The 10,652-nt window shown below is 43.7% G+C and overlaps 2 protein-coding genes across 3 annotated transcripts; one reads left to right on the top strand and one right to left on the bottom strand.

The window, feature by feature from the left end:
• The first annotated feature begins 29 nt into the window (after positions 1-29).
• Positions 30-2,683, top strand: LOC114764931 (speckle-type POZ protein-like). The gene is made up of 9 exons (XM_028954913.1): positions 30-75; positions 543-794; positions 887-1,032; positions 1,152-1,279; positions 1,411-1,576; positions 1,676-1,731; positions 1,916-2,038; positions 2,128-2,306; positions 2,378-2,683. Exons 2-9 carry the CDS (start codon positions 658-660, stop codon positions 2,508-2,510), a joined length of 1,068 nt encoding a protein of 355 aa, XP_028810746.1. The 5' UTR covers positions 30-75; positions 543-657; the 3' UTR covers positions 2,511-2,683.
• Positions 2,684-4,307: 1,624 nt separating this feature from the next.
• cct2 (chaperonin containing TCP1, subunit 2 (beta)) lies at positions 4,308-9,475 on the bottom strand. 2 transcript variants are annotated; one of them, XM_028954430.1, is made up of 16 exons: positions 9,368-9,475; positions 8,543-8,617; positions 8,404-8,469; positions 8,211-8,322; positions 8,059-8,135; positions 7,587-7,699; positions 7,289-7,491; positions 7,104-7,204; positions 6,902-7,029; positions 6,062-6,165; positions 5,782-5,901; positions 5,573-5,701; positions 5,378-5,481; positions 5,188-5,287; positions 4,960-5,101; positions 4,308-4,528 (listed from the first exon to the last, which is right to left on the bottom strand). In XM_028954430.1, the coding sequence occupies exons 1-16, from the start codon at positions 9,368-9,370 to the stop codon at positions 4,498-4,500; spliced, it is 1,608 nt and encodes a 535-aa protein (XP_028810263.1). In that variant the 5' UTR covers positions 9,371-9,475; the 3' UTR covers positions 4,308-4,497. The 2 variants fall into 2 exon arrangements, with proteins under 2 accessions (XP_028810263.1, XP_028810262.1); XM_028954429.1 differs by lacking the exon at positions 9,368-9,475 and adding an exon at positions 8,836-9,103.
• Between the last annotated feature and the right edge of the window lie 1,177 nt (positions 9,476-10,652).

The following is a 10,652-nucleotide window of genomic DNA, read 5'->3' as shown; positions in this document are numbered from 1 at the left end:
GGTAACGGAGTTTATCACAACATAAAATTAACCGTCAGAGCTGCGAGGCGACAGATCCGAGTGGTGGCGTGTTCGGTGAGTAGCTAGTTTTCTGCTTTCTGACCTTAAACACTGTAGCGCGGGACTGGCGCCATGATTTATAGATAAAATACAGACCGCGTTTATCAACCCGGCTCTGACACGAATATTTTAAATATTTCTGCACATTCGCGTTTAATTTGCATATTTGGCAGCTTCGCCGTCACAATTTTGAAACACAAGGTGAAGTGAGCAAGTAACAAAGGCCACAGTGAGTAGCACATGGAATAAAACATTTCCATTCCTACTCTGGTTGTGTGGCTGTAGTTTGCCTGTGTACTTTTCCTGCTCAGGAAGGTAAATTCAGCATTTTATAGTTCATAGTTCTCTCCCTCTCTCCCTGCATGTTGAGATGCTGAACGCTTTATACACTTGTTAGCTCTTTAATATCAGGACATGTATGTCCTCATCATCACTAATAATGTCCTGTGCAAATATTCAATTATGTCTCTTTATTCTCTCAGTTATTTCATACAATTAGAGATTTGTGAGATTCCAGAAGAAGATAGAGAGGTTCCTGTTTGAAGAGAAGAAGACATTCATCAGAGAGAAGAGAAGATTCCACATCCAGCAGCAGAGATGACCAGCGATGACCACTTCTACACACAGTGCAAAGCTGAAAGCTTTTCACTGACCTGGACCATCACAGACTTCAGCTTTGCTGACGGCACTGTGCAGAGCAGCATCTTCACCAACGCCAGTGAAGAGTCAAAATGGTAGGTGTGGCATCCTGGACTGCTGCTCGAGGCTCTGGCTGCTGGTGCTCTGTATTTCTCATGCTGCATTTCTTTAATCTCTGTCTTCTCAGGACCCTGCTAATGTTCACGTGTGGTGTGCCCTATGAAGAGTACCTGTCTCTTTATTTCCATTGGATCAGTGGTCCAAAGACAGGTATCCCTATCAAGGGCAGGATGGCCATTCTCAACAGTGAGGGAGAAGAGGCCATATCCAGGGGTGAGTACGTCTGGAGATTCAAAACAGTAAAACTGAAGAACACGAGGTGTGTGTGTGTGTGTGTGTGTTCTCTCACTTTCTGAACTCACACAGCCTATTTGTGTGCTTTTGTTCTGCAGAGCTGGATAGAACCTTCAGAATAATGCCTGGGAAAGTCGTTGGATTTGACACCTTTGCCAGACTGGAAGACATCATGAACGAGGAAACAGGAATTCTTCAGAACGACACCCTGACAGTGACCTGTGAAGTATGTTCTGTCTGCACAACCACACTGACCACATTACATGGGTCAGTAATGGCATCTCTTATTGGATGCTGACAGTGTGTGGATGTTGTAGCTGAGTAAAGTGTAGTAACCGTTGTGTTGGCTTGTTTTAGCTCCATTTGTTGCTCAGTCCCGAGAACACCCAGCGTTCGCAGGTGAAGGTGCCCGAGTGCAGCATGGCTGATGATCTCGGGGACCTGTGGGACCAGTCCCTGCTCCCAGACTGCTCTCTGGTTGTGGCGGGACAGGAGTTCCAGGCCCACAAAGCCATCCTAGCAGGTACCATGCTCACATGTGCAGAAACGGCAACAGTGATTGGTGGAAGCAGCGATCTTCAGGTGATATAACGTTGCTCCTTCTCTTTCTCTACCTCTGCAGCTCGCTGTCCAGTCTTCAGGGCCATGTTCATGCACAACATGATGGAGCGTCAGACTGTAAGTATCTATGCTTCATCTTAGCCCTTGACCTGTAATCCCCAATATGTTGCACGTTAAAGCAGAAAAGAGAGATTTATAAGACTCGTTCTGTGTGGTTTAACAGGAGCAGTCCAAACTCTGGCTTCACTCTTACTGTCATTGTCTAGAACCGAACTCATCTCAGGTCTGCTTTCCTCTCTAGAACCGTGTGGAGATCCATGAGATGGAGCCAGAGGTGCTTAAAGAGCTGCTCACCTTTATCTACTCCGGCAAGGCACCTAACCTACAGGACATGGCAGCCGAGCTCCTAGTAGCAGCAGACATGGTAGCTAATGCTCACACACACACCACACTAATGCTCCTCAGCACGCACTCAGCGAACAGGATCTTAGACGCTCTTCTTCTCTCTCCCAGTATCTTCTGGACCGACTGAAGAGGATGTGCGAGGAAGCGCTGTGCAGGAGTCTCACGGTGGAGAACGCTGCTGAGATCCTCATCTTCGCTGACCTCTACTTGACCCCGAATCTGAAGGAAAAGGCCATCACCTTCATCAACCAGTGGGTGATGCTCTCACAGCTCATTTACTCTAGGCTGTTTCTTATTTTCAGAAGATAGATGGTACTGTAAAAATATTTAATTACCAAGATCTCCTTTTCTCTCTTAGGTATTCTTCGGATGTCATGAGGACACCTGGATGGAAGACCATCCAGAAAGACCATCCTTACGTCATGGCAGAGCTGTTTCACTCCCTGGTTTCTGCTGGAGCATCACCATCCAAACGACCTCGGCTTTTTTAATTATCCGTTTTTTACATTTAAATATTTAAGCTCTTTTTATAATATTTGTTTCATATTAATGTTTTGCAGGACCTGGACTTTTTCACCATATTGGAGACATCAGCTTTCCTGGACTTCATAGTAAGTGAGGTAGCTTTTTAAACAAAATGCAGTTTTAATTTCACATAATTGTTAGAAAAGACACAAACATTCTCCTGCACACCCACACAGAGTTTAATTCCATGTTATACATGTTAAGTATTAAAAAAAAAAATCTATATATATATATATATATATTAGTATCGTTTCTATTTTAAGAATAGTTCAGTCACACTATATATTTATTTATTGTTGTAGTTTTATTACAGTTAAGCATTGTTTAATTCAGTAATAATTTAATATTGGTAAGTTAGGTTAGTATATAGGTTGATAAATATGTAGGTAGGTAATTATCGACAGGACTGAATATAAATGATATGATGTCTGTATGTTGATGTTTGTTGTTCTGGTGACACGGTAGCACAGTGCTTGGAGCCACTGCCTTATAGAAAGAAACTGGGTTCTAGTCCTGGCCTGGCTTCTTTCTGTGTGGAGTTGGCATCTGCTGCCCGTGTTCACGTGGGTTTTTCTCCGGGTACTCCGGTTTCCCACATTCAAAACATTTTTTCTAATATAAAGTAATTATTTTTTTAATTATAATTTTGGGTTGGAAAGGGTTGGTTGTTCTTCTATTTCTTTATCCCTCCATTCTCCCATTAACCCCCATGAATTTTACAGTGGTCACATATTAAGCTATTGCAAAAGAATTAACTTAATCAAACACATTTATCCTCCTTCCAACTCACCCCCCTTACCTCCACCTCTCCTTTTCATTCCTCCACATCACTAAATTTACCGTGACTCATCCTAAACTTGCATTAACATGCACATTTTTAACATGCTTTAAGTCACCAAATTTCTTGTTGTATGAATTTTCAAAATTCATAAAATTCAAATTTAACAATTTCTCTCCATCCTTTCAGCTCTTAACATTTTACAATTTCACCTATTCCATGAAATTAACTACTTAGAAAATTATTCTACTCTTTTTCCTCTAATTTGGCAACTAAATTTAGTCACACTACTGGTTGTACTGTGAACCAGTATGAATTGGCAAACCAAAACCAAAGCCCTGGTGGTGTATAAGTAACACATTCACCTTTCTGGTGAAAATACCAGGTTCAACTCCTGGCCCGGGCAGAATACCTTGGTTTGCCCTCAACATTGTTAGATAAAGATGAAAAACAACAATCATCAACAAATGATTTAAATCACTATTTAAAGCAACCAAGCTAGGTATTCATTAGCAATAGCGCTAATGAATACCTAGAATAATGATGCTGTTAACCTGGCATCTAACACTGCACTCTGGTCCTCATATCAATATTTATGGTCAATATGATCACAGCACCTGGTGTGATGTTATATTACACTTTTTGATGAAGCAAATCAATCAACCCAACAGCCTTGATGTTTGAAAAAATCCTTACCTGATGAGCCCCTGAACGACACAGACATAGAAAAGCAGAGAAAACGGAGCCCACTTCATCCTCAACATGAGCACTGAGGTCTGAATACCAGTCTTTGACCAGGTCATTATGCCAACTGGAGCACCACTGAGGTGCTGTCTAATGCTGCAGTCAGGGATTCCTATGGTAACTTTAGCAGAGCCAGGTTACAGTGACCCAGGTCTGTGTGATCCCACATACACACAGCACAAAGTCCAGCACACCACAATCAATAGCACAGACATCTGTTCTCCAATCAAGACACAAAAGAGAATGGAACACCTACACATTTATTATAGTAACAAAACTGCTAATTTACTTCAGAAGAATGGAAACTGTGCATTCAGCAACCAGCAGTAGCTACAGAGCATCACATATATAGGAACTTGGAGTACATGGCATAGAGACCATAAATACACAAAACTCCTCTTCCTCTGACAATCCTCATGCTCTCATTCAAACTAACAAGGGTGGTGGTCTGGCACACGTTTCCTGCAGGGTCAAAAAAAAATAAAAAATATGAGGATAACACCTAAACAAACACACACACATTAACATCATCGTGCACAACTCTTGCATTTTATTCTAACTGTCCAACCGTATTCTTGAAGTGCAATGACTATCTACACAGTCTATCTTACCCGCTTTAACCCACTGCTTACTTACAATTGTAAATATTCTACACCTCTAGATATTATTTAAATTTTACTTATATTTTATCTTTGTTGAAAAAAAAGGATCAATAAGGCACTGGCTGGCTGTTAAAGAAAAAGTTATTAACTGTGCTTAATTGAAAATCATTGTGGGATGTTCCATGTCATTGATCGATCTCGCTATCCCATTTGCTTGAATTCCCAACATGTGGGAAGACGAGGAATTTCTCTCATTCTACTATTTATGTAGCCAAAGTGACAGGGCCATACCTGGGCGCTGCTTTAATGATGTTGTCTACTCGGAGGATCATTTCAGCTGCCTCGGCAGCACTCAGCAACACCTGCCGCTTCACCTGGAAGCTCTCGGTGATGCCCAGCTGTGCCATGTCTCCAATCGTCCCCTGGCTCATATCTGTGAGGAAAAAAAGAAGAAGACAGAAACGTAAAATTTAAGCTTAGTTAAATGAAGGCACTATGGGTGCGTGTAAGATTTCTCACCCAGACCAAAGGTACTCTTGTTTTCCTGGTGTGCAGCTCTCAGCTGGGCCACTAGGTCAGCGCTGTCATACCCGGCATTGTCTGCAATGATGGTGGGCAGCTAGAACGGAGAACACATAGATTATAGAATGCGAGAGAAAGTCTGGGATGCTCCTGTGTAGGGGTTCACGCAAGCCATTTGGTCTCTTACCATCCTCAGTGCTTTGGCAAATGATTCCATGGCAACTGCTTCTTTGCCTGGTGTTCTGTTAGCCAGATCAGTCACTGCCTTTGCCATTAACATCTCAGAGCATCCTGAAGACACACAGGCATTGATATGAGACAATATGACACTCTACAATGGAGAGTGACTGCACAGGAAAATATGAAGGAGAAAGGCTCATACCCCCTCCATAGACTGTGCGTGTCTCCTTGACTGTCTGAGCAAGGACACACAAAGCATCATGCAGAGAACGCTCTGCCTCATCCAGGATCTGCTGTGTAGCCCCACGCAGGACAATAGTGCACGCTTCACCTAAAAAAAAATTAAAAAAAAAAAAGTTAACAAAGTCGGTGACAGGGGAATCTGCATAATTTGATCATTTATGGCCGTACCCATAGCAACACCAGAGAAGTGGATGAGTGTGTCCTCGCCAATCATCACCTCCTCTATCAGTTTGCAGTGGCCAAGCTTCACCAGCTCAGGGTGGTCAAAAGTGGAAGTTATTTCACCACCTGCAGTCACAGCAAGGGGTTACACAGAAAACACACAAAAGTGGGTCACTCATGCACAAACAGCAGACTAACTGTTCCAATGCGACCCTTTACTGAAATGGGAATACCAACCAACCAACCCCTGATTACACCTTTAAAAACTCCATACCCACGTACACACCTGTAACCAGCGCAAGCCGTTCCACTCCGGCAAAGTCTGCATGCTCAATAGCCATCACTCCAGCTGCTGCAAACAACTGCTCTGGGTAATTATAAATCAGTTGCCTGGAAAACACACACATTACACACATCATGACAACTGGAAAAGGAAATGCACAACATTTTACAGATTATTGATATCGGACCTGCAGTGCACCCCCAAAATCTAAACCAACCTTTCACAGCAGGAAGAAAAAGCAAGTCAGAACGCTTATTTCTTTAAACCAGGGGGCGCTGCTGAGCGTGCAACAGAGTAGACGCATTAGTTTAGCGCTCTGCTGAGCGTGTTTTGAATAGTACCATTTTAGGCACATTTCATAGGTGAACTGTCGGTTGTGCTTTGGTCTGAAAGGAATCTGCAGATATATAATCCGGAGAAAGGGCTGGTAAATAGACAAATTACCTTCCAACTATGAGGCCTAAGGTGGCACCTCTGACCTCTTGAGCTTCGACAAGGTATGATTGCTAACTAACATTAGCGCTTCATAGAACGTTCATTATTAGTAATTATTTGTGTTATGAGTCCATAGTGACGAGGCATGATAAGGCATGAGATCTCACTCATGTAATTCATCCCTCGCACATGCCCCCCTTTACTTTAATAATAAAGGATGCCTTGCATTTGGAACTTTTGACCATAAAATGTGTTCAGGTGTTTTCACACAGATTGGTAGCTGATGCACCATGTGTGACCTGAAAATAGCTTTTGGTGTGGTCATCCATTGATCAGGGGATGAGAGAGAAGGAAGAAAGAAGGGCAATAGAATATATATGAGCAGCTGGACTGCAGGGGTCTACAGACCTGTTAATGAAACAGTTGATGCCATGCTTCAGGATGCGCTCCACCTTCTCTTTCATCTTCTCCTTCTCTGCCATCTCAATTTCTGCAACCTTGGCTGTGGAGTCCACACGCACCCTGGAGCCAAAGATCTGAGAAAGAGCACATGGTCAGTGCTTCTGAGCAATGAGATGAATACAGCAGAATACACACAACCAAATGTCACCTTGATCTTGTCTGTGTCCATAGCAGTGTTAGCGATGAGGATGTTGACATTTTCCAGCCTCTTGGGCTGGTTAACCCCAATCTTCTTGTCCAGAAGGAATCCTTTTAAATGAACAGAATATCATGAATTGACATTCACATCAAGCAATTGCTTGTCAAGAGGGGGGGGGGGAGAAACAAACAAACCTTCATCCAGGTACGAGTCTGTGAGGCTGCCACCCAACTTCTTAATGATGTGAATCGCGTCCAGGTTCCCAGAGCCTTTCAGTCGCAGCACAGCCCGGACAGCCAGCTGGGCAAAGTGATCCTTGTGGTGAGTCAGCAGTTTGGAAGATAAGGTGGTGCGGGAAATATTCAGAAGATCCTCCTGAAACTTCACCAGGTCGTTCCTGAGGATGGGATAGAAGATGGAACTACTTTCCTGAAAGAATCAAAACAGGCTGTACATTCTCGAGGTTCATTAAAAGAGGGAACGAGAGCCTACCCATGATCCACTGCTGTCTCTTTCAGAGCCTCACGAGCAGCGTGAGTGGCCTTCCTCCAGCCGGAAATAATAATCTGAGGGTGGATCTTCTTAGCAACGAGAAGCTCAGCTTCCTAGAATCAAATCAGATTTGCATGCAGGGAGTTAACATTTTATGTTCGTGGACTGTGTGGTGGACACAGGCATCCATATGTTGCTCAGTGGTTATAATCTCCATACACACAAGAATTCTAAAACAGGGCCCTGCGAAATAAAGTTTTGTTTTTTTCCATTTTAATTCTTCTGAATTGCATGTTTTCTGATATAAACCTATTTATTCACCTAAAAACTATATTTAAACACAGTTCAACCAGAAGCAGTGGCCAGAAACTGCAATTATACACAATTCCACGTTTTAAAGCGGATTCTGTGATTAAGTCCACACACATTTTATGCATCGCGGAAATCATAGGGCCTCAACTAAAGGACTCACCCTAAGAAGTTCAGCAGCGAGGACAGTGACCGAGGTCGTGCCATCCCCAACCTCATCATCCTGGACCTTAGACATGTCTGTGAGGAAAAAAAAACACAAGTCACATCAATGTTCTAGACCACTGACCTGAAGCTCAGCCTGGCCCCACTCACCAACCAGCACTTTTGCAGCGGGGTTGTCCACTCCAATGGCCTTAAGAATGGTTGCTCCATCGTTGGTCACTGTCACACTGGCATCTCTGCCACCACCCATGAGGATTTTATCCTGAGCAACGAACGTGGAAACATTTAACTCAGTCCATCTAAGAACTCAACTACAACAAAAAAAGTTATTGTGACTACACACCATGCCTTTTGGTCCCAGAGTGCTCTTCACCAGGTCGCCGATGGCGATCGCACCAACAAAGGAAGACTGAGGAGAGAAATCAGAATGCTTAGTTGACAGCCACCAGACGCAACCAGAACTGCCTGAAGAGTTCACATACCATTCGAGCAGTCTCCGCTTTCTCCTCATCAGCTCCTTGTTTAAAGATATTAACGGGGGCCATCGAAAGGGAAGCCTACAACACATTGCAATAAAAGAAATTGAACAATAAGCAAGCAAAACAATTTCTGGACTGGACCTATGTTGTCGCACACATTTTCTTTAAGCCCATTTCAAATAGACTTAATAAAATATCACCGGTTAGTTTAATAAAAGCTCATCTTTAAATGGGTAAAAAGTTCGATAGCTTATAAATTAATGTTCTTGTTCGTCCCGCCGACTCCTCCTCCCTACCCATAGAAAGCGCGGCATCTGGCCTTCCTTCTACAGTCCTTCTCACTGAAATTGGCATACTTGAGTATTTACAGTACTTTTAAATGGAGACATGGCTACCAGACATCCCAAGTCTCCTAGAAGTCGGTGGAACGGAGCAGCGCCGCCTCGAACGCGCCCCTGTCCGCCTTCACCCCACATTTCTTCCCCAACGGGGCTCGGTGCTAATCCGGAGCGGCTAACTGGCGACATCGCCTCGCGGCTCATGTGCCTTCACGATGCCGGTGACTTGTTTTTTTTTTTTTTACCAGACGCGCTCATTCTAAGATGAACGGGACTCTGTGCTAATCCGGAGCGGCTAACTAGCGACACCGCCTCGCGGCCCATGTGCCTCCACGATGCCGATGACACATGACCCCCTAAGCCCCCATGACACAGAATAACATCGGAATACAGCAGAATATCATCGATTACATTATAGTATAACGTAGTTTAAATAAATCTTTTTTTAATTTTAACAATATAACTGTATTTAACAAAGACACACGCTCACCATGTTTCTGCACTGTAGGGCGAGGACGCGCACACAGGAAGGATCCAACCAATCAGCGACGACGTCTTTGGGCTCCCGGGGGATGACGCAGCTACGTGCGCGCCGCCGTGCTCGCCTCCCATTTCATACAAACACGTAAAATGTTATAATAAGAGCTATGTAGAGGTGTTTTCTACAAATTGTTTTATGTATTACAGTTGACTTACGTGTTTAGAAGACTGTTTTTTGAAACCTGTATTGCTGAATGCTGAAAAGAAATAACACCTCCTGCAGGAAAACTTTTACTCCAGGGTTTCATCTTTTACATTCACAGAATTTCAGCATGAATTAAAGTAAGCGTTTCAGAAAATATATTTTATTAGCAATAAACTGGTGCTGAGAAGGAAGTGACGTACGGCGGTTTCCTGTCTCCTGGGTTCGATGGAGGAGGCTGAGTGGAAAATGGCGGACGGTGTGGATCACATCGACATTTACGCGGATGTTGAAAAGGAGTTCAACCATGTACCATATCTGCTAAAACGCTCATTTCTTTTGCATATTAATACTTTTCGAGCATGCTCCTTTGCTGGTAGACTAATTTTGCCTTAACCAGCCGCACGGGCGTGTTTTTTTGTAGTTGTAAGTAAAACCCTGTTGGCCTGCCCGGTCGCTGCGCAGGCTCATCAGATTTCAGCCGAGAGCCTCCGCGGCCACACTTTTTGGGTTAGCATTTTATTGCAATTTTTTATCATCGGATTTTCCTGTCAAATCTCGCGAGCATTAAGACAGTAAAGAAATACGCTTGTGTCGCGACTGGGCGCTGCGCGCCGCCGCTTCATTGTTTTGCCCGCGACCCCGTGCAGCGCGTCGCTAAAGCGGATATGAACGAAAGCTTTCAGACACGCATTAATATTGCTCTTTTATTTGCTCTCGCAAGCAAACATCGTTTAATTTGCACAAATCTCCGCTGTTGTTGAATCATTTATTCCATCTGCGGTTAGGGCTGGAGAGATGCCACAGATGCTCCATGTGTGTTCCCGACATTTTACAAAGTGCTTTAGTGACAAACGTTCCACTGTCACTGTGATCGCGCCGAATTTCATTCACAATGTTGCAAGCTCCACGGATACGATGTTTCTTAAGGAGATGAGAGATGAATGAAGTGGAGCCCGATGGTGCGCTCTGCGCATCAGGTTGCTGATGTAGAGTTTCACCGAGTGCAACACTAACTTTCCCCAATTCACCAATAAGTCATGTGTTTTTTTTAATATCAACCCAATCCCCGAATGCTTTTTAGGTCTGGACA

Source organism: Denticeps clupeoides, chromosome 15 (assembly GCF_900700375.1).
Source record: "Denticeps clupeoides chromosome 15, fDenClu1.1, whole genome shotgun sequence".
Taxonomy (NCBI): Eukaryota; Metazoa; Chordata; class Actinopteri; order Clupeiformes; family Denticipitidae; genus Denticeps; species Denticeps clupeoides.
This window is presented reverse-complemented; position numbering and strand designations above follow the sequence as displayed.

Excerpts from the sequence above, each read along its gene's own strand:
- cct2 (XM_028954429.1), bottom strand. Across the intron at positions 8,470-8,542 it reads AAGCGGAGACTGCTCGAATG|TCTTCCTTTGTTGGTGCGAT; the intron begins GTATGTGAACTC and ends TTCTCTCCTCAG. Across the intron at positions 5,102-5,187 it reads CAAGAGTACCTTTGGTCTGG|ATATGAGCCAGGGGACGATT; the intron begins GTGAGAAATCTT and ends TTTTCCTCACAG.
- LOC114764931 (XM_028954913.1), top strand. The coding sequence starts at position 658 with ATGACCAGCGATGACCACTTCTACACACAGTGCAAAGCTGAAAGCTTT. Across the intron at positions 1,577-1,675 it reads CCACAAAGCCATCCTAGCAG|CTCGCTGTCCAGTCTTCAGG; the intron begins GTACCATGCTCA and ends CTACCTCTGCAG. Across the intron at positions 1,732-1,915 it reads ACATGATGGAGCGTCAGACT|AACCGTGTGGAGATCCATGA; the intron begins GTAAGTATCTAT and ends TTTCCTCTCTAG.